This window comes from Gorilla gorilla, chromosome 1 (assembly GCF_029281585.2).
Source record: "Gorilla gorilla gorilla isolate KB3781 chromosome 1, NHGRI_mGorGor1-v2.1_pri, whole genome shotgun sequence".
Classification (NCBI taxonomy): domain Eukaryota; kingdom Metazoa; phylum Chordata; class Mammalia; order Primates; family Hominidae; genus Gorilla; species Gorilla gorilla.
Window position 1 is genome coordinate 55,000,155 of NC_073224.2, and position 26,236 is coordinate 55,026,390.

General features: G+C 44.7%; 1 protein-coding gene across 12 annotated transcripts in view; it reads right to left on the reverse strand.

Annotated features, from left to right (window-relative positions):
• The window catches only part of NAV1 (neuron navigator 1), a 288,832-nt gene that overhangs the window by 65,272 nt on the left and 197,324 nt on the right, over positions 1–26,236 (reverse strand). For 2 of the 12 annotated variants that reach the window (XM_055368065.2, XM_004028144.5), the window contains exon 1: positions 22,284–22,502. The exons of 9 other annotated variants lie outside the window; for them this stretch is intronic. In XM_055368065.2, the coding sequence (XP_055224040.2) occupies positions 22,284–22,336 (53 nt within the window). In that variant the 5' untranslated portion in view covers positions 22,337–22,502. Of the gene's footprint in view, positions 1–22,283; positions 22,508–26,236 lie in introns of those variants that run through there. One more of the 12 variants, XM_055368062.2, reaches the window with a different exon arrangement.

Here is a 26,236-nt window from a genome sequence, read left to right on the forward strand (position 1 = left end):
TTGGAAGAAGTGATATAGAATGTATATGGCCTGTATATGTTCCTGATGCATAAAGCAACAAATAAAAGTCTACTTTATTAAAGGAAGACGTTGCCATTCATCTTCAGATCTCAGATCACCCTGTGAGTGCAAAGTGAGTATTGAAAGAGGAAAAAGGGATAGGAATCAGGCCCCAAATTCATACTACTAGGCTGAGAAATCTGTGCAACTCTGAGCAGTTTCTGGCAGCTCTAAAAGACCCAGGCCAGACTGCTGGTGTGAAACGCTGATCTGGCTATAAACACCTCCAGCCACTGAGCTACTCTCTCTTCGCGGAATGAAGCTTCCCACCGCAAACCAAATGAATTGCCAGGCGTTCCCTCTGAACACATTACTCCCTGCTTTTTGACTTCTTTGTATCATATTCAGTTTTCTCACTCCAGAATCCCTGGCCTTCCATTATCACCTTCTTTTTTTCTTTATTAAATAACAAATCCACTTTCCAATGTCTTCTTTAGTGTTTCTACAAAAGCTGAGGAGGTCATCTTTTTTCTATTCATGGTCTCCTTATTCAGTCAAAAAAATCTTTAAATCCTGCGTCAAGATAGAGGGCAAAAGCGAGCTTTTCTGCTGTAACTACCCTAATGCTGTCCACATTCAATCTACTAAAAACAAACAAAAGGGAACATCAGAAAAGAAAGCTGCCAGCAAAACAGAAACAAGCACAAATTCCAAATATTAAAGCCTAAAGAGAAGAATATTGGATGCTAATTCCTCAAGTCTGTCTGCTTGCACACTACTATACTGAACTACATGGTACCATGTTAGTTAGAGAGAAGTGCCTCTCTAGGTCCAGAGGCTTGAGCATGTGGGAGGATCTATTCAGGATACGGGCAAGGTATGTGACACAATGACCCTTTGTAATGCACATAAAGAGACTCCCATCCAAACCCACAGATTCACCATAACCACTCTGTTATTGAAGTATTTGTTGCAAGTTAAGCTACTTGATTTATTTTCCTTTTCAAAAATAATACTGAGAAACCAACTCACCACAGAATGCAAACATTTCTCTCAGGAATTCACACCCTATTGAGGTCCCCAGGGAGAAATTCAGTGAACAACTCTGGATGAAGAATGTTACTCTAATACAAATCTAAGCAGGGTCACCACACAAAAAGAACTCTTGTCCCTACACTAAATGCAGAGGAAAAGAAATACTTCAGGCTGGTTGTGGAGAGTCATCAATAAGGTAAAAGATGCGGCTGTTTTCCAGGTTATATAAACTTTTAAAACATAATATTCTTTTTAAAAAAAGTTTAATCTATTTATTTATTTATTTTGAGACCGGGTTATGAGACTGGTTAATTTTTGTGTTTTTGGTAGAGATGGGGTTTCACCGTGTTGCCAAGGCTAGTCTCGAACCCCTTGGCCTTAAGCGATCCACCCGCCTGGGCCTCCCAAAGTGCTGGGATTACAGGCGTGAACCACCATGCCCAGCCACCAGGTTATATAAACTTTTGATATAGCTTCAGCAGTCCCTAGTAGGATTATTTTGAAGTTTTGATCTCAGTGGCTTGGCTAGATTTCCTAATTCCAGTAACTTTCGTAACTCTTTTTGATGCCCCATCCTCGTTTAAGTTCAAAACTAAAAATAGCAATGATACAGGTGGAAGCAGCCACAGGGGCAGGAGTACCAGATGATAAGTTTTCTCTTTTTACTTGTCCACAAAGAACAATAACCTCAGGACTTGAAGGAGCTTCAGTGTATTGCAAGGGAAACCTACCAATTTGTTACTGGGGGAGTTTATTCAATCCCTCAACTAGCACCCTGATATCATTATTTCAAAAGAAGTGGTCATGAGGAGGTAGGAGAATTTAAGGACACACTTCATTACTGAACAGTTCTTAATCTGTGTGAATTCAACTGTCAAGATTTCCATTGTAGCAAAGCAATCCATGTAAAAGTCTGAGACTGCTCTGTGGAAAGATGCTGTTCACTTAATCATCAGGCAGGCTGGGATCCAACTCAACATTAGCTATTACTTATACCCATCCAGTCAAGCATAACCAGCATAACCTCTGCATTGCTGGACAAGCATGCAGCAGTGTCCTGCATGAAATCAAAGGAAAATCTGCAGTTTTACTGAAAAGATTCATGGCTCTCTGGAAAAACCACCCTAAATAATTTAGGAACCTGAGAAGGCAACCAAACGATATTAATGAACACTCACGACCTCTGCATCATACTTTTCGACATTAGATATGCTGAAGCCTGGGGGATGGCCCTCCTTCAGTCTGTGAAGTTGATGCAATATCTAGCTCACTAGTTTGCTTGTTATCTGCCTCTAAGCTTGCATCAAACCAAAGCAGTTTCTCTACTTCTTCACTAACTAATGCACTGTGGAAACCCAGTGTTTCTTAAATACTTGCTATTAAACGGCATCTTTAATGTGCTGCCTTTTATAATGACACAAAAGGGCATGCATTTTACATTATACTTCTAGTGGAGCTGCCAGATGTAGGCTAATCAATGCAAATAATCTAATCTTTTTTTTGGGGGGGGGAACATCACTAGATATTGTTATTACAACAATAGTTACCATATGTTCAGCACCTAAATATGTATGCCAAACACTTTGCTGGGCACTTAACATACATGTATAACCTCATTTAAAGCTTCATATTAATTCCAAGTTAGATATGGCTTCCATTTTACTTACAAGAACTGAAACTTAAAACAGATAAAGTTACATGCCCAAGGGCCCACAGCTAGTAAGAAGAAAACAAAGCCGTTATAATATCAAGATCTGTCTGACTCTAAAGACTGTTTTTAACCACTACATATGCTACAAATACTTCCGTCACGAGAGAGATAAATGAAGTTAGGGGTGGTCACAGAATAGCAAAACTAAATTAGGCATTTACTCAGATCACTTGGGGACCATATGGGATTACTTCTGCAGTGCATTATTTGGCAGCTTTCCAAACGGTGTTCCACTGGAGGGTGAAGATCACTTATGCATCTCTAGGGACTCTGCACAAAAAGGTAGTCTCCAGGTCAAATTTAATTTGTGTCTGCTCCGTCACTTCTACCTTGCGCCTCAGTAGTTACTGACGTTTGGGATTTAGAATTGTGAAAAAGAAATGAGGTTAGTTCCTAGACCTCAAAAAGCCTGCAAGCCAAAACACAATTTGCTTGAAAGAGTGACATGCTCCAAGTATCTGAAGGGCTTTAGCAAAAAGAATAATGTAGGATAGGCTATGTAGCTTGACAGAAAGCTTACATATTTGCTCAGGTTGGTTCCTACAGTTTCCAAAGGCAAATCAGTGTACTTCCTTAAATATGATCACCACCAAATAAAATGTCAACATCACATGCCTGCAGTAGAATGGGAAGAAAAGAAATTGATGTCAGGGTGTCAGCTGAAGAGCAGCTACTGATAATTTAACTGACTTAACAAGTGGTGGGACAGGCACTCTTTTTGGACTGCCCATTCTAGCATCTTTCCTCTTTAGGAAAACTTATCAAGGACCTATCTGGCCCCAAAGACCTTACTTTGTAAAGGAAGTCTATGCAACTCGTGGGCAAGAATCCAAACATCAATCCCTCATGGTGAGGACAAGAAAAAAATTGCTGGATGAGTCCCCACAAGTGGGGCCACCATACTGAGACATATGGATGGGGGCAGGAAGCCCTGTGGCTCTTGGGGGCGTTGGATGGGCCAAGAGGGGTCCTATGCGTGGGTGCAGCCAACAGCTTTCCACAACCACCTGGGAACCAGCTGCATCATCCTCATGATGTCTCATTCCACCCCAACTAGGCTGGCCAGGTAGCAACAGTGATGCTTTTGCTTTGGACAGCCCTGTCTTTCTTTTCAGACTTGGGTTAGTCTTCCGAGTCAAAGACGTCAGTGCTCTGATGCCCCACAGCTTAGGCTTTGGGGTCAACCCTCTGGTGCCTCGCTGGATGAAAATGAACTCAGAATAGTTTCCCAGGTTAATGGCAGATGCCCCTGGTCAGCTGATTTGGGGGAATGTCATTTGATGACAGCACTGGAGATGTAGTGTATGGTATGAACTATAATAGTGTGCAATCTATATCAAGACAGAATATCAAATATAGAAACTGAAAGAAGGCAGAATGCAGCAGCTCATGCCTGTAATTCCAGCAAAAGCAGAAGAATCGCTTGAGGCCAGGAGTTCAAGACCAGCCTTAGTGAGACCTCATCGCTACTAAAAAATTAGCCGGGCGTGGTGGCGAGCACCTATAGTCCCAGCTATTCAGGAAGTGAGGAAGGAAGACAGCTTGAGCCCAGAAGTTAAGAGGTCACAGTGAGCTATGATTTATGGATTGTGCCACTGCACTCCACTCTAACCTGGGCAACAGAGCAAGACAGTCGAAAGAAAAAAGAAAAAGAAAAAAGAAAGAAACTGAAAGAAGCCTCTAAAAACTTCTTGCCTTCAGAGATCTTGAGGAGAGACTGCTTTTTCAGATGTTCAATGGCATGTACCACATGAAAGTCAAGCTGCAGAGTTAATGGGGATTGTTGAACAGAGAGTTAATGGGGATTGCTTCTTTGTCTGAACATTATGACACTGTGGGATGGCTAGAACCATAAGTGCCGCATAGGTCCGTATAACAGTAGGGCTCTTGTGGACAGCCTACTTTAACATACTCCTACGCCAGACCTGCCACTATTATTGTGACCACAGAAGGAAACTTTTGGGGCTAAGAGTGAATCATTTTCTGATCAATCACAAAGAAAGCCAAAGTAGTGGGGAGAAAGAAAAAGAAAGAAAGATAAAGAAAGAAAAAGAAAGAAAGAAAGAAAGAAAGAAAGAAAGAAAGAAAGAAAGAAAGACAGAAAGAGAGAGAGAGAAAGAAAGGAAGAAAGAAAGAAAGGAAAGAAAGAAAGAAAGAGAAAGAAAAGAAAAGAATTGCTCATTAGTTCTTTGCCCTTTTCCAGGCACCTGGAGAAGGAACTATAAAAAATGTGGGATGTGTTGGAGAAGAAAACCTATTGGTCTGGAGAAGGAATTTTTCTTCAGGGTGAAAATGCAGAGAATTTCTACATATTGAGTCACATGCAGGCAAAATATTGACTAAAAAGCTAGGCAGCAAGGAAGTAGGGATTTTAAGGCATTATGAAGGAGACTGCAGAGTCTTCCCTACTTGGCAACAACCCAGGACATCATCAGCCTATTTGGCCAGAGAGACCAAATGTTTAGTTATGAAATGTAGAGGACCCTGAGACACTTCTTGTGCCCTGTGTTGATATTTTGTAGGGAGATATAAAACAATATGAAGAGTTGGTAAAATGGTTTTGCTCCAGAATTAGCAAGGAAGTATGAAGCATTCAGGGAACTAAGCTTTTTAAATGTCTGAAAATATGATTATAGCGCTACAGACTACAGAAAATCTAGAAAAACACATGAGAACTGAAGATTTAAATATTTTTATATAGGCTCTGCATTATGCCCATATTTGTTTATTTTTTTCCCTAATTTTCAGTCTGTTACTTGGAACACTGCTCCTTAGTAGTAATTAAACTGTTAAGTGGCAACTTTTTCATGCTGGATCTATTCTGCCCACCCTACACCACTTTTTTTTTTTTTTTTGAGACAGAGTTTCACTCAGTCACCAGGCTGGAGTGCAATGGCGCAACCTCAGCTCACTGCAACCTCTGACTCCCTGGTTCAAGCAATTCTCCTGCCTCAGCCTCCTGAGTAGCTGGGATTACAGGCATGCACCACCACGCCCAGCTAATTTTTTTGTATTTTTAGTAGAGACGGGGTTTCACCATGTTGGCCAGGATGGTCTCGATCTCCTGACCTTGGGATCCACCCACCTTAGCCTCCCAAAGTGCTGGGATTACAGGTGTGAGCCACCGTGCCCAGCCCACAACTTTTTTTAAAGCTGTGTTTCTTCTAGGAGCCTCTTCTCCACGCCAGGCATACGGAGGAGGTTTATTTTAATGACTTTCACCTTCCAGGTCTTTCCAGACATAAAGCAACTAATGTGTAAGTGCATTAATTGCCAAATCTCACAAACCACACTACTATGATTCTTGTCTTGCAGCCTCTAACTAAAATTGAACTAAGAATGCAAGTTTTCCTAGCCTATATCTGGTCATGGAAACCAGTTTAGTTCCTATCCTGTAGCAATGTTGATAGCCAATCATTACTGCCCTTTCAAATAACAATAAAAACTAAGTTAAGCTAAAATAAGTATATCTTCTTCCTCTTCCTCCTCTTTCTCTTCTTCCTCCTCCTCCTCCTCTTCTTCTCTTTCTTCTTTTTTTTGAGACAAGAGTCTCACTCTGTTGCCCAGGCTGGAGTGCAGTGGTGTAATCATGGCTCACTGCAGCCTTGACCTCCTCTTGCCTCAGGCAAGTAACTGGGACCACAGGCCTGTGCCACCATGCCTGGCTAATTTTTAAATTTTTTGTAGAGAGGGGGGCCTCAATTTGTTGCCCAGGCAGGGGAAATAAGATAATATCTTAAGTTTTTAAATGTTTTTATGCAAAATATTTAATTGTTATTTTAGAGATAAGAGAGTATTTGTTGATTCTTTCTAGTGTTGCTGAAACATGTTGAAATGTGTACAAAATGTCAACTGGGGCATATTTAAGGCAAGGTATTAAGTAACATGTTGTCTTTACTCTGAATTCTTATTACTGATGTCTAAAGGCACTAATTTCTCTAAAGTTGTATCTCAAATTATCTAAAGTCATTCCTCCGTTCCTGACTGGCATTTTTAAACGTTATACCTGATATGACATATTCTTTAACATTGTAGCATAATTCCATTGTTTGAGACAAATTATGTAAATTTATTGCTAATTTATTGGGAGGGTCCATTGTACATATTGAATGAAACGCATTATTTCCCTATTTTTAAAAACAAGACAAAATAAAATCAAATCCTGTGGTACGAATAACATAAAATAAAAAATTTTCTAGCATAGATCATAGGATTAGAAACGTAAAAGCAGATAGAGCAGGAGATAGTTATGTCTAGTTTGATCCTACTGCCTCATCACTCATGAGCCACATGGAGAGAACTTTTCGCCTGCATTTGTAGGCTACCAGCTGTCTCTCCTTTCAACTACTACACTCATCGTCTCTCCACCTTACCTCACATTTACTCCCCCACTCATTGGAACTTGGCTTTCATTTCCACTGCTTCACTGAAATCTCTTTGGCAAGGGTTACCAAAGATCTCTACATTGCTAATTCAACTAGGACTTTTTCATCCTTTCTGACTTCTGCGTTGCATTTAACACTGTCAGTCACTCCTTGAAATTCTTCCCTCTGTTAGCCTCCGTGACAGCATTCTCTTTCTGTTCCTGCTTATCCAGATTCCTTCTTCCTCCTCTGCCCACCTTTTACACTTTGGTCTTTCATTATATGTGGCTCTTGACTTACTGGTGTTCCTCTTCTACCTATTCCCCTGGGAGTCCTGTCCCATTGGCAAACATGATGGCAGAGTATCTTCCTGTATAGGGTACGAGAGGTTGGGTGGAAGGGTCTGGCACAGAGTAGATTCTCAATAAATACTTGTTGAATGAATCAAGGGGTTATATTAAAATATTTTCCCCAGAACAGAGGTGATTAGAGAATCTTAGGGTCTGCAGCAGGAAAGAAGGCAATATGGAAAAAAAAAACATTTGCTAAGTGCTTTCTTCAAAGCAACTTTATCCCATTGCAAGTTCCCAGATTCCAGCTTTCCTTCACTTTCCCCTTCTTTGGGTAGTCATCTGCCATCAGAATGACAATGTATCTACTTCTGGCAAAGAATTTTCTTGGGTTTCTGTAGTTGGGAAAGTCACATCAGGACTTTATTGGTCCCTTCTTTTGTGTAACAACAATAATCATACGCACATTTACCCACCAAACAGAAGCTAGCCCTTTATGTAACCCCCAGTGTGTTTCTGGAATGTGCTCCTATGTGGAGTTTGCCTAGCACAGCTTAAAAATTGCAAGGAGGATGCAGAATGTGCTGTGGAATTGTTTGTGTGTAAAATCGTTTGACCTCTCATGATGAGAGCTTCTTGAGAGCCTGAAGCCTTGTCATTTCTGTGGAAAACATTTATCCTAGCCAATGAAAACACACGGTGTTTGAGTTGAGCACTGTCATTTTGAAGGAGTCACTGGAGAAGCACTATTAAGGTAAAATATTACTCCCAATCCGTTTCTCTAATAAGGACATTTGAAAGATACACTATACATTCTTATACCAACTTTAACCACTCTTCAATCTCAGACAGTAGTCAAACATAAGGTCACCAAATTTTCCTATCATACAGTGGATAGTGGAATTTAATTAAATGGGGGCTTCTCTAGTTACCCAATTATGGGCTGAAATTTAATATAGCACAATTGCCTCTGCTTTTTACATTTATGAAATATGCAATGCAGTTCTTACAGGGGCTCATCAATCCTGTCTCCTAGGATAAACTGCAGTATGTATGCCACAGTGGCCCCAAAATAGACCATTTTAAAAGCATTTATGTGATAGTTTTTTCTCTGAAAGCCACTTCCAAGATATGTGAATGCTCTTCCTTAGAGAAGTTTCCTTTGGGAAGCTTCCTTCCAAAGCTTTCTTTGCTTAGGGGATGTGAGTTTCTAATTCATTCTCGGATCCCAGACAGAGCTGAGATACTACACAAGGTAACCTTTAATTTGAGTCCCTCATTCCCCCCAAAACAACCCCTACATTCTTTCCTAATGTAAAGATTTCCAATAACAGTGCAAAACTAGCAGTTAATAATAGGTCCCAACATGTAAATTACAGTGGTCACCAAAAATAAAGCTTCATGGGGGAAAAATTTGCAAGTTACCACTGTGAGGTAGATGCAGTAAAGAACAGTTTCCTCACACCATGGAAATCTGGATGTCTTTGCACAATTGGCAGACAAATATTCTGAACACAGTCCTTAGAAATGATTTTTTTCGTGTAAACCAAATTATGACTTTTCCCTACCTCGCCTCTCTGTCTCCTTCTCCTCAACGAATCTGACAATTAAACACCCAAAGCTTGTTCCTAAGCCTCTTTCTTTACATTTCTACAGAGCAATTAAAAAAAAAAAAAAAAGGCAAAGCTGTAATCCGTTACCTTCTTAGCACTTTGTCTAAGGTGATGACTGGCACCATGTGTTATTTGTGAAGTTTTCTTTCTTGCCAACCAGCCCATAAATGGGCTTGAGATCCTTAGAATAAGAGTGCTTGTTAAGGATTTCAAAAGAAGTGCTCCCAAGAGGCCCTCTTAATTCATACATTCTGAATAGCTTCCTCCCCCACTAAGATTCTCTACTCTTTTTATTAATACTACCAAGGAACACTCGGCAGGTTTGTCCAAAGAAATCCATTTAGAAATTCCATGGAATAGAAAGTTCACTTGTCTCTTTAATTCGGGTCTTAAGGAAGGTTGAGTTGTCACCCTCACCATGGGGGGGATCAGTGATCCGGCCTTGGAGGGCTTTGTAATTTTTATAGACCTCTTGCCTTCATCTTTATTTCAGAATTAACCGCCTTCTTATCTTAAGTCATTTAGTTCATGGACTGCTTACTCTTGGTGAAATATCTTTGTTGAGGGCTCTGAAGGTTTTCACTTCAGAGAACAGGACAGCTGAATACCACATTGTGCATGGAGGTCAAAGGTCAGCACTGGAGAGAAAACCCAGCTAATGCATTGTGAAAGACCTTCGTTTTTATGGGTGAGTTTTCCATGCATGTGAAAGTAAGCACATCTCTCACCTATTACAAAGCTTTGAACAAAAAAAGAATGAAAAGAAAAAGGAATCTTAATTCTTAAACAATAAGTGGATGAAGTAAAGATCTTATTCCAGAGAAACAAACCATACACAGGTGTTCAGGCAAGGTAAAAAGCCACTCATGACATGCCCCAGGCATGACATCCTGCCCACTTACAGATGAAGAATGAATGGAGGAAAGAATAACAGGGAACTGAAAGGATTTAAACTTCTCAAACCTTAACCTGTAAATGCCAGCTTTACCAAACATTTTTGAAAGGCAGATGTTCTACTCAGTTTTTACAGAATCAGGTATTGAAGTATCTATAGTGCTTTGCACATATTAATACCTGACAATTTTCGTAACCGGTTATTGCTTTCAACACCCCATGAGATTGGATTGCTATATTTCTGTAGCAAATCCTTACTGATGCACTTTCCATTCAGACAAAATTCCATTCTCTCTAAACTGTCTCATACTCATTATGTGCCTCTCAACTGCCAGTGAACTTCATTCTTCTTCAAAGGGGGGAAACTAAGGCTGGAAGATTTGCCCTCAGCCGTGGAACAAATCAGTGACAAAGTCAGCATTAGATTTTTAGGTGCTTTATCTCTTCAGTGCTAAAAATGTGCTCCAACCTGCGCTGGATATCAAACATATACTTAGCAGGACATCAATCCTTTTCCTGGCTTCTCTGACATGTTCTTTTACACATGCTTTCCTCAAGATGCCTCTTGCCACATCACCTCCTCCAGGTTGACAGGCAGAACAGTTTTTGTTATCTAAAGATACATATCTTAGAGAAAAATAACAATTTTGAGAACACAGGAAATGACTGGCTAGGAAATTACTTTTGGTATTAACATGCTTTTCTTGGGCAACTATGAGTGAAATTCCTGTTCTGAGGTTTTATGATCAGTCTAGGACTTTTGGCATAATCCTTAAAGAAGTCAAGAGAAGGAAGACTGAAATTAAAAGAAGAGAAAGTTAATCAAAATCAAACTGGTTTTGTTTCTAGAGGAGATGCCTTCAGGCAATAGACAGAAATAAAAACATCCTGCTCTTTCTTCCATCCTGTTCTGATACAGGGTAGATCCAGACCACTTCTCAATTTAGAAAAGGGGTCCTCACAACTTCACCCCACCCTCCAGCCCTCCTCCAATCTCAGAAAGGCAGGCAGGCCAAAAATTCCTGCCTGCCTTTCTGAGATTGGGAGGTGACAGCCCCTCTGGGCATCAACCAAGTGGTAGGTGTGAGTAAATATAAATTTCATCAATTATTACTCCAAAGAGTTGAAAATGAGTAAATACAAGCTATGACTTGGGCACTAAAAATATGTCCTCTGTCTGACTTGGGGAGAGCTTATTTAGATCTCATATAGATTTGAAGAAAGAAAGACATAGAAAAGACCTAATCTGGTGGCTTGCAAGCCCTTTTTTAAGAAGAGTAATCGTTTTTACTAACATTTTAACCAGAAGTCCTCAATGTATGAAACAGGTAAACACAGGGCTGCTCTGTTTGAAAGGGAGGCAGAGGCACCAAGTCCACCTGCCCCTCTTCCTCCACTCCCCACCCTGACTTGGTCAACTCTCATACCATGAACAGTTTACCTCAGTCATTTCTCCCCTATCACTGATGCACCAAGTCATCCACACAAATGGGTGTTTTTCTGCTTTGGGAGACTTCCGGGAAGGGTTTTTCATACCTTCCTTAGGCACTCATTACATGTAAAATCCTTGTAGCAGTAGGTCTTTGTTATAAAAAATTACACAGAAAGTTGCCAGTGAACCTCAGTGTCATTCAAAGTACTAGGACCAATAGAATTTTTCCTGATACACTTCTGCTTTTCCAACTTGAGTCTTCACACCCATACCTACAGTGCATTATCAAGTCTAATGTCAGTTTCTTTAAGGTGGAGCAAAATTTTAACAACATAAAGCAATCTGAAAGCAAAATCCTCTAGAGTTTTATAATCTCCTCTAACCTTTCAAGTCCTACATATAACTCAGCAACATGCCTTTTCTTTCTTTTCTTTTTTCTTTTCATTTTGGAGACAGAATTGCTCTGTTGCTCAGCTGCAGTGCAGTGGCATGAACATGGCTCAATGCAGCAGCCTCGACGTCCTAGGCTCAAGTGATCCTCCAACCTCAGCCTCCTGAGTAGCCGGGACCACAGGTATGTGTCACCACGCCTGGCTAATTTTGCTTTTTCTTTTCTGGAGAGACTGGGTCTTGCCATGTTGCCCAGGCTAGCAATTTCCCTTTTGAAACTTCCAATATAGTCTTTATGGAAACAACTTTCTTTTTATGTTCATATTTCATCAATTTATGTAATAATTATATTATCCAAGTTCAACTGGCATAAACAGGTTTGGGAGCAAATGCAATTCTAGGAAAGCATTCAACTTGATTGGTGGAGCAGAAGGATGCAGGCACATTTGAGAGCAGCCTGTTGGCAACCTGTGCTCCGTGTGCAGAAGGCACACAGTCAGAGGGAATAGTGAGCAAGTTGCTGCAAGGGCTGTGCTCTATCTGATGCCCAGAACCATTTTGGAAAGACAAAAGTGAAATTCACAAGGCTGAAGACATCATCACAGCTCCTCTTCTGACTTTTGCTGCTTTTCAGTATATTTCTCTTTGCTTCACGTCTGAATTTTTTTGCTAAGTGGGGATGAGGAAGTGAGGCTAATAATTGTTATTGCTGAATCATTGGGCTGAAATCACATGGCCAGCGTTATTTAACTTTAAGACATTATTTCGTGGGTAGAATTGTTCTCAGTTAGAGAGAGTATTTTTCTTTTTTTGAAACGGAGTCTCACTCTGTTGCCCAGGCTGGAGTGCAGTGGCATGATTTCAGCTCACTGCAACCTCCGCCTCCTGGTTTCAAGCAATTCTCCTGCCTCAGCCTCCCGAGTAGCTGGGATTGTAGTCACCTGCCACCATGCCTGGCTAATTTTTTTTTTATTTTTATTTTAAAAGGCAAAATTTATATACATATGTGCTTTTTTCCTAGATGTCACCTTCTTTTTTATTTTATTTTATTTTATTTTATTTTTTATTTTTTATTGATCATTCTTGGGTGTTTCTCGCAGAGGGGGACTTGGCAGGGTCACAGGACAACAGTGGAGGGAAGGTCAGCAGATAAACAAGTGAACAAAGTTCTCTGGTTTTCCTAGGCAGAGGACCCTGCGGCCTTCCGCAGTGTTTGTGTTCCTGGGTACTTGAGATTAGGGAGTGGTGATGACTCTTAACGAGCATGCTGCCTTCAAGCATCTGTTTAACAAAGCACATCTTGCACCGCCCTTAATCCATTCAACCCTGAGTGGATACAGCACATGTTTCAGAGAGCACAGGGTTGGGGGTAAGGTCACAGATCAACAGGATCCCAAGGCAGAAGAATTTTTCTTAGTACAGAACAAAATGAAAAGTCTCCCATGTCTACCTCTTTCTACACAGACACGGCAACCATCTGATTTCTCAATCTTTTCCCCACCTTTCCCCCCTTTCTATTCCACAAAACCGCCATTGTCATCATGGCCCGTTCTCAATGAGCTGTTGGGTACACCTCCCAGACGGGGTGGTGGCCGGGCAGAGGGGCTCCTCACCTCCCAGTAGGGGCGGATGCCTGGCTAATTTTTGTATTTTTAGTAGAGATTGGGTTTCGTCATGTTGGCCAGGCTGGTCTCGAACTCCTGACCTCAAGTGATCTGCCTGCCTCGGCCTCCCAAAGTGCTAGGATTACAGGTGTGAACCACCACGCTGGGCCAGAGAGAGTCTTAGTTCAACTTTATAGAAGGGACATGGGGTAGCTAAGAGCCTTACCTGAGCAGACTACTATGTCAACACCAGACACCAAACCCAAGGGTCCCAACTTCTTTATGGGGCTCCTATAGGCTCCACTGTCTCCCTGGCACAGTAAATTTTTTTCCAAGGTCTTGTGGACTCTCTGGGGATCAAAGCTGCTTTTACAATGAATAGCTCTGTGCAAATTCCCAGAATTAGTTTCTCAGATAGCAGGAATGTTCCTAAATCAGGTTGCGCATGAGTAAGCAATGATTTCCTCCCTCCTGCAAGAGACTCATGGCTAGTTTCTCAGACAGAGGACGTGACTGGCCACTTCTGCCCCCTGAGGTTCTGAGGCCAGGGGTAGAGCTTGGTGGAGGCTAGTAGGTTCCCTGCTGAGGTAACTGAAGTGCAGCAGCCCAGATTCCATCTCCCTTTCTAAACACTGCACACATGCTAATGCTGGAGGAGCACAGCTTTGCCAGGGATTTCCATATGAGAACCCCAGAAAAGAAACAACTTGAAATATCATGGCAAACATGAGATGCACCCATAAAAGATGAAAGCAATTGCTATAAACCATGTGAAAAAGCTGGTGTTATTACATATACCTCCTCCTTCACACTTAATTCATAAGAGTGAGAGAGGAGGACCCTTTTAATAATGGGACAAGGAAAATTAATAAATTAACATACTGCTCATATACTGCAAAGGTAATAATTCCAAAACACATTATGAGCACTGAGAAGAGCAGTCTTTATGAAGTTTTATCACTCAGAGAGCCGCCTTTCCAGGGAAAGGCAACTACAATCTTCCCCAGGGTCAGCTCAACACTAGCCTAGAAGGTGTCTGCAAAGTTGTTCGGCATGAATCCCATATATTGGGGACCCACTCTGGTGGGGTTGACGTAAGGAGCTCTGGGTTCTGGAAGAAGGATCCCAAGATAAGCACTCAGTGACAGCAGGCATGGGAATCTGAGTTGGCAACCCAGGGCCTGGAAACTACAAGGATGTTTATCTAGAATTTATGAAGAGAGAAGCTTAAATGGGGGAAAAACAGTACCAATTATGGGCACCAAATACATATATAATATAGGAAATGGGAAGAAGTGGCAAAAACTTCCAGAACATGAATGTGTAGCATAATGTAAACAAGAGATTTCATTAGGGAACTTTTTCCAGACAAGAGTGAGGCATCCATTTCCAGGGATCTGATTAACCACTCAAGCACTGCTTTTCAACCACGTATCAGAGGGAATAAATAGGAGCAGGGTCTAGGATGTGTACCCTGGAACACCCTCTGCTGTCTTTGCCACTGTGTCTAGGGGCAAAATTCCAGAAACCCATGGCACCCAGGAATAAATCCCAAGTATGTGTTCTCCTTCAGGGCCTTTGAGCCACAATTCCACCCGCTGGCAGAAATACTACTTCTGTTTTAAAGCTGTTAAAAACCTATTTTTAAAACCGTACAGTTGGCAGATCACCAAAATCAAAACTTGATAGTCTAGTATAGTCTTATAGAAGAATTTAAAATAATCCATGGGAAAATGTTCCAAGCCTGAAAAATAACACTTTCACACATGCACACATGCACACAGGCAGGACCGTGTGTGCGTGCACTGGGGCAACTGCCTGCACAGCCACGAGAATGGGGGCCCAGGAGGACGGTGAAGATGACAGAGTGGGATGGGCCATATGTTCCGATTTCTTTATACATTACCTATTGATCCACTGCCCCATCAATTCTCTTCAAGATTTATCTCAGGCCCAGGGTTCTTCTCCTTCTTCCTTCATACCTGAAAGTCTCCCTTCTTCCTGAATAGTGTCTCCAAATTTCTTCATTTTTTTTTTTTTGAGACAGGGTCACACAGGCTGGAGTGCATTGGCATGACTGGAGCTCACTGCAGCCTCGACCTCCTGGGCTCAAGCGACCCTCCCATCTCAGCCTCCCGAGTAGCTAGAACTACAGGCGTGTGCCACCAGGCTCAGCTAATTTTTTGTATTTTTTTGTAGAGATGGAGGTTTCCCCATGTTTCCCAGGCTGGTCTTAAACTCCTAGGCTCAAGCGATCCACCTGCCTCAGCCTCCCAAAATGCTGGGATTACAGGCACGAGACACTGCACCTGGTCATTCTCTCCAAATTTCGATGCAGTCTACATTTGAACTTCCATGAGTTTCCCACGCTCACTGCGCTCCTAACGTGCTGCTCCTTGACCTGGGCATAAATCTTCCATTTCTGACTTGCTTGCTTCCTATTTCCAGCTACTGTTATTCCCCAATAACTGTTAAATATCCAATTCTATTACAAGTTAATCATAGTGTGGAATGGGAATAGGTTGTCTTTTGTTATGTTTTTAGTGATTAACAGAATTTCTTGGCACATAGTAGGCAATGAATAAATACTTGCTAGTGGATTTGCTTCCATTTTATGTACCTGTTATGTTTCAGGTGACATGATTTAACCTAATCTGAAGGGCTCTGTGTGTGACATGACACAGCATAAATATGGTATGTCCAAAGCTGTACTGCTATATTAGCTCTTACAATGGTATCCTATCAGCTATTTTTTGTCATCATCAAAAGATCATTACTAAGTTCCACATATGCAGGACTTGGATAAAATCCCCTGGCCCCTAGAAACTTATAATTGGACAAAACTATCACCATATGATGAATAAATATGGGGAAAATATATATAGATATGTCTAAAAGCAAGACTAGGCATGGTGGCTCACACCTGTAGTCCCAGCAGTTTAGGAGGCTGAGGTGGGTGGATTGCTTGAGCCCAGGACTTAGAGAACAGCCTGGACAACACGGCGAAACCTGGCCTCTACAAAAAAAAAATTAGCTGAGCATGGTGGCATGCACCTGCAGTCCCAGCTACTTGGAGGCTGAGGTGCGAGGATTGCTTGAGGCTGGGAGGCAGAGGTGGCAATGAGCGGAGATCGCGCCACTGAACTCTAACACGAGTGACAAAGCCAGACCCTCTCAAAATAAATAAATAAATAAATAAATAAATAAATAAATACAATAAAATTAACTTCCCTGGAGGCTGGGGAACCTCATTAGCAGCTCTTCTTTATAGGAAATGACCATTCCAGATGGGAACTTGATTTTCAAGCTTGTAGAAAGTACCCAGCTCTTTAGATTTACATTTAGTCTAGAGAGGAGTGGCTGTATAGCCAGCCAGAGCTGGGTTTGAATTTCTGCTCCACTGCGTACTGACTGACTCAGGACAGGCACTTTCCCTCCCTGAACATATGCGCACATCAGAAAAATGGTCATGTCACCATCAGTCTTTCAGGGTAACTGGCAGAGTAAATAAGATAACAAAGAAAACACCTGTAAAGCACCCAGCTCAGTACCCAGGAAATCAGAGGTGGGTACACAACTTTCCTCTTCTCCCCTCTTTTGAATAACTCATCCATTATTCAAATGGCACCTGCAACAATACACTAAGTAGGAAAACTGGTTCATGAGGAAATTCATACTTGCTATATATCCTTTGTAAGTCCATGGGTTACATCAAGCATTCCTTGATTATGCTCAATACTTAAGGACCAGTGGCCAGACTGTTTTGTATGTGTGTACATATGCATGTGTGTGGGAGGGATATTTGATATTCTTTCTTTTTCAATATTTCTTACCCAATCATGAGTCAGAGCCTTTATGGGATAAAGGTTTCCTGAGATGTAAACGTCCAAGAATTGAGCATTTCTAGGAAATTCCTGAAGCATCCCAAGAAAGTTAGGCTGAGGATGAATTCTCACATCCTACACATGCTCCACAAGTGTAGAATTATTCGATTCTGCTTCAATGGCAAGGGCAAGGACAGCCGAAGGACAGTCTATTATTCCATGAACTAAACGTGAGCTGACACTGACACCCAGGTGCAGAGGAAACAAGCCAGTGGCACTATCAAAGACCTCCAGATAGGATTCCTCCAGATAGCAGTGAAAAATTTATTCAGTTGTTTGTCTCAGAGGATTCTGTCTTAGATACGAAGTCTGTGTGACTGATGAAGGCACAGTGATGATGGGTCTAGGCAGAGAAGTTGGAAGATGACACAGAACCTCTCAATTGGGAAAAACTTCCCCCTCTTTCCTCAAATAAGCTCTTGTCCCTCTGGAAAACTCTTAGTTTCTCTTCAAAGCCCTAAAGAAAATGCTGCCTCCTCTAGGAAGCTCTCCAGGACCACTCAAAGTGTGGCCCCTGCTTGCTGGCTTTCAGTTACTGCACATATGACCTGGTATCACAGTTACTTGCTGCCTTCTGCCTCCTCAACCAGACTGCATCCTCCTGCATTATCCCCTCTCATATTTCTCATGGTTTGAAATAATATATTTAAAGTATTGGCTAACATTGATTGATCTGTTTTCATTGTAAGAAAACATAGCTCCTAAATGCAGGGACTACAGTCTGCCTTACTGCTCACTATTCTATCGCCAGTACCCAGAACTTTGCCTGGCATCTGGGAAGTGCTCACTAGAGTTTGTTGAATGAATGAATGAACGAATAAATAAATAAATAAATACATAGCGGTCAGCTCCTTAGGGTTTTGTCTGTTTCTCCAGCACCCAGCATAGTGGCTGGCACAAAGTTGTCAGGGAGGAAAGGTTAAATGAACAAAATTGCTTTTTAAAAAAATCATGTTTTGACCGGGTGTGGTGGCTCATGCCTGTAATCCCAACACTTTGGGAGGCCGAGGCGGGTGGATCACCTGAGGTCAGAAGTTCAGACCAGCCTGACCAACATAGAGATACCCCATCTCTACTAAAAATACAAAATTAGCTGGGCATGGTGGCGCATGCCTGCAATCCCAGCTACTCGGGAGGCTGAGGCAGGAGAATCGCTTGAATCTGGGAGGCACACATAGCGGTGAGCGGAGATCATGCCATTGCACTCCAGCCTGGGCTTGAAACTCCATCTCAAAAAAACAAAAAAAATCATCTTTTAAGTTTTAAAAAGTGGTCTATTTTTATGTAAATTGCTATCCGAACCAGGAATGTAAAAATATGCCATCCTCATTAGCATATAATTTGGACTGAATAGAAACCTGAATATGGGCAATGAAGAATTTAAGTAAAAATCAGAGATATATTCTAAGCTGGGAACTGTTCCATGTATTATACTCATAGGCATCCTCATTAGAGTCCTAGTAAGACAGAAGAAAAAGATGCTAAAAAAAAAATCTAAAGAATTTGGGAGGGACTCTTGCTTCTGGGAATGACTTCACGTGGTCATAATTCCACTTATCAAAGCCCACATGTTTAAAGCATTCTGCTCTTCATATTCTCTCATTGTCATTACATCCCAGTAAGGTAGATCAGTCAGGAGCTATACCCATTTTATAGAGAGGAAAACTGAGGCTAGAGGCTATGCAATCTCTCTAAGGTCACAAAGCTTAGAGTGGAGTGAGTTCTAAATCAGGTCAGCTGACTCCAAGTTTAGTAATCTTCCCACTCCCCACTGGTTGGGTGGCAATTATAATTTTCACTTCATTCCAACTAGAGTCGCAGGGCAACTCTACACCTTTGCTGAGCCCTCCAATTACTCTCAACTTCTGCATCTTCAGAATACTAAATGCTGAAGATGCAGCAATTACTGGTATTGGTAAGAATAGTCTCCTTATAGCATAGTGGTTAGGGGTTGGCTTTAGAGTCAGACAGACCTAGGTATGAGGACAAATCCCACTACTGTGATCTTTAGTATGTTTACTTAACCTCCTTGTGCCTCAGTTTCTTCAACTGTGAAATGGGATGATAATAATATATACCTCATACGGTTGTTGTGAAGATTAAATGAAAAAATGGTTACAAAGCACTTAGTACAGGTTGTGTTTTACAGCCTCATGTTAAAATGAGAAAAGGTGATTAGCTGAGATGTTAGACACGGACTGTCCCCCCTAGTAAGATGTCTTCTGCTCATTAAGTCCCTCCCTCATTCCTCCCAAGCTGAGGGCAGGGGCTTTGCAGGAAGAGGTTAATCCAGCAAGTGTGGTTTGCCTGTGGTGTGTGTGCCTAGTCCCATAAAATCCTCTAACGAGAAGCAGCTCATTGGCTTGGCTGTCCCTAGGCATTCTGTCCTCTCACAGAGGCTGAGTTTGTGCCAAGCCGAAGCCCTCTGCCCCAGGGAGTCTCTGTGGGTTGAGTGAGGCAACCGTAGTGAGCGAGTCTTGTTCCCACTGATCCCCAGGCTCTAGCTAAGGGTTCTTTCCAGGAGGGAGTCTAGGAGTGCTGAATGGAATAGATGCCTGGACTTCACGCTTGGAAGACACTGAAGAACAGTGTTTGCTGGGACAGGAAGAGAAGGAGTCTCCAGGAGAGACTATAATGTTTGAGATATGCAAGAACAGTGCTTGTGGGCACAGGCTTCCATGATAGATGGAAGAATCCCAGGCATCCAGAGAAGAAATACATCTGCTCTGAAACAATGAAGAGGCCATGGACTGATCACAGCTCACTCATCAAAAGCTGGTCATGGAGATACCTGAGGGCCAATTAAGTCATTCACCCAAATACCCTCACATCTTCCCAGTGCTGCCTCCTTTGGAGTTTAAGGGAAACCTGATTCTGGAGGGTAAGCATCTCTTTGATCCCTGCTGGCCTCAGCCTAACATCATTTACAGGGAAAGTTTTGAGCCCTCCCCAGAGCAAAGGCTTGGGCTAAGCTCCCCCTCTGTGAATTGGAGCCAGGCTAGTTAAATTTTATATGTGAAGTGTGGCAATTCGAGGAATGACCTCCACTTTACAACATCCCCTGTCTCCTTGCCTACCAATAGCAATTGACCTGAAAGTCTTGGGCTTGGATGGAAAGGAAACCACAGGCCTAACCCAGCTCCACCCTAGTAGGCTGGGTAGGTGTAACATGACCTGCTCCTCAACTTGGGCTATGGCAGACAGGTACCCGCCCTGGCACACCTGCCCAGAAGTCTGTTTCTGGTAAGGAGCTAGGTGAGTATTCAATTGCTATGGCCCCAGGATAGGGCACTAAGCTCTCTTTATAAGGGCAGGTTCCCATGAGATGGAGTTGGGTAAAGGAAGGAGGCGGGGAGAATATCAATTCAAAAGAAAGAATGAGGTAGCCTAGAAAAGGCTGTTGAGTAGGAAGGAAAGAGTGACAGGCTCAGAGAAAGGGCATTGGGGTCACTTAGAGGACTTGCACACCCTCCAGGCATTGGGGAAGCAAAGAATTTAAGAGTAGAAGCAGTGCAAATATTGTTTGGGTGGCAATTATAATTTTCCTTGGGCACACCCTATGTGGATCTGAAGTAGGCTCTAGTTGGGGTGGCAGAGGTGGAGGGAGGAGAGGAGGTTATGAACAGTTCCTTCCCTTCACCTTCTCCAGGGCCCAGTGAGCTGTCCAGAACTCAGCCCAGGATCTCACCTGAAGTAAGAGGTCCCTACATGGGTTTATTCTCTGCTCATAAACTGGTTCCTTTTATGACACCGCCATACCTACCAGTCACTTTGGCAAAGTGACCCCAAGGACCCAAGTCACATTCCAGGGGGGCTTCAGGGCTGCATTCTGTCATACTGTGGTAGGGGAAAAAAGTTTGGAGTCAGCGGGCCTCTGGCTTCCAAGGGGCTCCTGGTGCCCATGGTCTTGCGGGGCAGGAACGGAGGCAGAAGATGCCTCTCTTTTCAGGCCTTGCCCAATTCTTTGCTTTTACCCTAGACCTTTGTGTGCACAGTTGCAATTGAGCCCCTGGAGGGTACTTGGGGCTCCCTTCGAGCAATATGAGGACACAGGAGCATGTTACAGGGTGCAGGTCTGGGCTGCCTGAGATTTGAGGTGGGAGTGGCCACAGCACCAGGCATAGGGCCCAACCTCCAACTTCCAGGTCTGCTGGAGGCTGAGGGGAAGGAGAGTGTATATGGGGTGAGAATAGTGAGGTGGGAAGCCTCCCCTGCCCACCCCCCTAAAAAAACCCAGAAACCCCAGCCCCCTTTCTCAGGCCGGTGGAATTTCCTAATTCTCCCTTGGAAGTGCAGTTTCCAAGTCAGCTCAGAGAGTCCCAGGGCCAGCTGTGGTTACACTCACTTCCCCTTTATGAAGGAGCCTCTGTGCCTTGCCCTCACCTTACAAGACCAGTCCCTCACTGTGCGTCTCCCCAAATTACCAGGCTCTCCGATTTTTCACCCCTTCCCAGGGTAGAGCACCAGGCTTCACTCTCTCTCGGAAGTATCCAGCCAGCAGTACGGTCACAAATTCAACGTCCCCTCCCTCCCCCGTTTCATCCTTCCGCCTCCCACCACCTCCTTTCACCCCAGGACGACCCCTGGAGCTTCCGGAACTAGGGTGACCTTGGCAGGGCCGACCTGGGGCTGCAAGCCCCTCCTCCTTCCACCCGCCTGGTCCCCAGGACCCCCGACCCTCACAGGCCGGGCCCCCACGCGCCACAGCCGCAACCATCGAAGTTCAATCAAGTTGCGCTATTGTCTCAGCTCCGTCCAGGTCTCCCGGGCGCCTAAGCTCCTTTCCTTCCCTTTCCACTCCCTAGAGCCCTCCACACACCCACTCCCAGCCCCAGATGCCCGTAAGCCAAACGTCCAGGAGCTCGGAGGCTCCGGCGGCGCAGGCACTCCTCTCTCTGGCGGAAAAGCGAGCGCGGCCAAGACCCTCCTTCTTGCGGACCCCACACCCACTGCCCCTGAGACTGCAGCTGCGGCGGAACTGGGGGGCTGCGGCGGGGCGGGGGGTGCCACAAACCCGACCCCAGCTCTGCGGTCTGGCGGTGAGGCCAGGGGGTGGGGGCGCTTACCTGCGGGGGAAATTCACCGTTCTTCCGGATCTGGGCAGGGGCAGATGAAGCATCTTCCCCGGCTCAGGCGGCCATTCACCGGATGGGCACCCAGCGCCCCCCAGGACCGCTCTCGCCTGACACCCGGGGACACCCGAAAAGGTATGAGCTGTGGGCCACGCGGAGGGTCGGAAACCTAACCCTCGCTTGCCCTCCGCTCCCTTTTCTCCCCACCACCCGGGCTTGTACTTACGGCTCCAGCTGTACTTAAAGTGACAGAGCCCCATTTCCCCGCCGCTGACTTCTGTCCCGAGCCCCGGCGATGCAGGCTGCGAGCGGGCTCTTTAACACCCAGAGCAGGTAGACAAAGAGCCACCGCAGCCTCCTCCGTTCCGGTGGCCTCGGAAGCCTGGAGGTGCCGACGGGGCTGGGGGCTCGACCTCCACCTGGGCTGCTCCGGAATTAACCCCTGGGATGCCAGCTGTGGTCCCTTGGGCGCTCTTACTCGCGCTGCACTGGCAGGAGAGGGTGTGAGCAGCAAGCCACTTCTCTCTGGGGCACGGGTGGGTAAGGAGTTGGGGAGTCCTGGGCAGAACCTTCTCCATAGAGGGCTTCCTCCCGGCCTCCTCCTGGCTCCTTTCCAGGCTTTTAGAAATTTCTAAAAATCGGAGCATGGGTCAGTGCATTGCCTAAAACAAGGTCCGTGGAGGGGTGTGGTGGGAAACGAAGGTCCGATAGGGGTACATATTGCCACAGGTTGGCTCAGGACCCTTCTGCTCACAGCCGGGAGCCAAGTAGGATGGTGCGACCTTCCGATGTCCTAACAACCTCAGGGGGTGGGGCCTAACATCTCTCCAGCATTCAGGAGACCACAGATTAGGTGAGGTGTGCTTGCTGGGGGAAGACTGTGGGAGAGAAACAACAGCTCACGCCACCCAAGGATCTGTGCCTTAATCCAGGATGCATTTTCAGCTGACTGGTTAGGAAAAAAACAGTGGGATCCAGTAGCAGGGCCCTCCCATTGGGTTCCTCCCCCTGAGGGTCCTCCTGGTAACCTCACTCTCCTGGTTCCAGAGAAAGGAGCCCTGTAGGGGGAATTAGCCTGCTGCCCTCACCCTTGCTTCCTCCAGTTCTCACTCTTGGCTCCTGGAAGGGGCTAAGTGTCTATGGTTGGGTCCCAATGCCAATGTGAACTGGGCAAACTGGGAAGCCTACATTTTAGAGATGGACAAATTATACCTGCAGTTTCTTTAAGCAACAAAAACAACAGCAGCATTTTTTTAAGCCCCCTAAAGTGCTGAACTTAGATGACTTGGGACCACAGAGCAGTAGTCTCTAGTGTTTGGGCAGTTTGATGTGACTGAGCCGCACATACAGATCCAGGTCACATGTGTTCTCTTAAGCCTATCTTTCCAGGCCTCAGTTTTTACAGATATTAAGGGAGAGGTTTGCACTCCTGAACTCGCTCTCACTGCCTTTAAAGAGGTCTGGGTGGTGCTTTGAGTCCTAGGAACAGTCCTTTCCCAAGCCCCCCAGCAATGCAGGCTGCCCCTACTATTTTCGGCCCACAGGTCAATGCACTTTGGGTAACTGTACAGCTCCTCTGCCCCTACTACTCTGGCTGCCCAATGCCACTGACCCGGGGCTGCAGCTCTGGAGTGATGAACCACAGTTCTTAGAGGACAGAAAACCTCAGCAGAAGGACCTCTGTTTCTGGAGAATGGAACAGTTTAAGTTGGAGGAAGGGTCTTTGTTTCTGAGGTTGCATATTGTGGCCAAGTTTTCCAAATATACTTTGAGATCAAAGGGGAGTAAAGAGCTGCAGTGATCCTAGCACCAATCCCTCAGACTTCCCCCTAGCATGGGAGGTAGACAGATTTTTATTCCCTTTACTCTGTTCTAAGTGGTTTGGGTAGTAAGACTTAGAAAAGATGCACCAGCCCCCAAGCAGACCAGCTCTGAGGGGGAATCAGAGCAAGGCAGATGGCTCTCTCTCACATATTCTTCCATTTCATTCCAGGATGATGTCCCTGGCCAAGCCCTATCCCGGCTCTCCTGTTCTGGTAATGTCCTGAGCCTCCCATCCTCACCACCACCCGAAACAGGGTGAGCACAATGAGTTCTCTAGGGAGGCTCTGTCCACGCAGCTGTGCTGGAGCTGGCCTGGGTCATCTGGGGAAGAGCTTACAGTGACGTGCCATAAGGGATTCTCTTTAGCCTCAGCCAGCATGGAATCCTGAGTAAAATGACTTTGTCTCAGCCAAAGGAATGTCATCAGCAGGGGATGTTTTTCTCCAGATCTAGCTGTAAGCTTTCCATAAGGTTTCCTCCTTTGTGGTTTTCTCAGCAGGGAGGGCCTGGAAGGAGGGAGATCTGAGGCCTGAAAGGGGTAGGCACAGGGGTTTACTTGGAGGGACAGGGGTCTTGTGCATGGAGCTGAGCTGTTCCTGAACATTCCCTCGCAGCCCCCCGAGAGACCATGTGGCTCCATCCCTCATCCTCATACCTGGAGGCCTGCCCACCCTTCCTTCCACCCTCCTCCCTGTGTATCTCACCTCACACAGGGACTGGAGGAGCAAACCATAAAGAGAACAAGTCTCAGCCAGTAGCTCAGCTCAGGGGAGAGGCTCTCAGCTGAGTCCCCACTGAGCATTCTGGGGTATAGGGTCTCTAAATCACCTCCTTCTTGGGATTGATTCCTGAGCTGCCAGAACCCAACAGAAGGCAAGTTTCCTGCTATAAGTTCCTCTTTCCTTCTTGATGAGGAGGGTAAGTCCCAGAGTAGTGTCTACCTTACTGCTTCGTGGAGGTTATGATGAGCTTTTATAGGGGAAGGAGCAGGATCCCAGAAGCGTTGCTACTTAAATAAGTAACATGCAAATTAGCACCTGCTATTTTCAGGTCAGGGCACTTTGGGTAATTGGCAGCAGCACTGAAGAGAAATGTTGTCTGGGAGTTTTTTGTGAAAATATGAAAACACAGCCTCGCCTGTCAATGGGGAGCTTCTGCGCTTGAAGGGGCCCTGACCTTGCCTGTCATGAGGGTGTGGCAGAGTGGAAGGGATATGGTGGCATGGTTGTCTTGACTACAGTGGGGGTGGAGGGTGGGGGATGGGCAATGAAGGGGTGACTCTGAGCATGACTGTAGCCTGGGGTGCAGGGAGTGGGGGGCAGCAGAGGGACACATGGTAGAGGGGGATGACACCTGCTGAAAGGGAGCTGGGAGTCAGGCACTTGTCCAGAAAGAAAACCCAGCCAAAGAGGGAGAGAGGAAAAAGGCCTGTCTATCTCACATAGGCTTCCTCTGTGCTCCTGTGGGGCTTCTCTTCAAAAAGCCCTTAGGAACCATGATCTCATTTGTCTCCCGTGCCAGCACTCTCACAGCAGCTCTTTACAAGGGGGAAACTGAGGCATAGAAAGTCCAGGAAATGTCCAAAGCAGAGGGCAGAATGCAGGCTAATATGCATGAGGTCCCTCAGCCAGATTCCTGGGAGGGGGTAATTCTCTCTTCCTTCCCACACCTTCCCCACCTCAAAGGATCTCTGGAGTCACCTTGGCTGAGGTCCAAGGTTCTTTTGGCTGAAGTTTCATTTCCAACAGAGACATCGAAAGATAGTTTATGGGAGGCTCTCCTTGTCTCCTGGACAATAATCTCAGAGGTTGATGTGGTTGGTTAGAATGGGGTAAGAAAAAAAGGGAAAGACTTGAGAAGCAGTTTGGTGTGCTCTAAATTCCAGTGTCGCTTGCCTGAGGGTTTCTGGGTTCCAGGGTCACCTGTCTGGGGCCTGATCACATACCCGATTTCCTGATGAGCCCCAGAAATGAGATCCTTGAGAGGATTAGGGTCCCAAGGTAGGTATCCACAACTCTGTCCACTGACCTGCCCTCATGTCTTCTCGTTCCCATCAATCATAAGGCTATTTCATTCCTCAGATGGAAAAGCCTGTCCTTGAACAAGTTTTGGCCAGTCAGAGA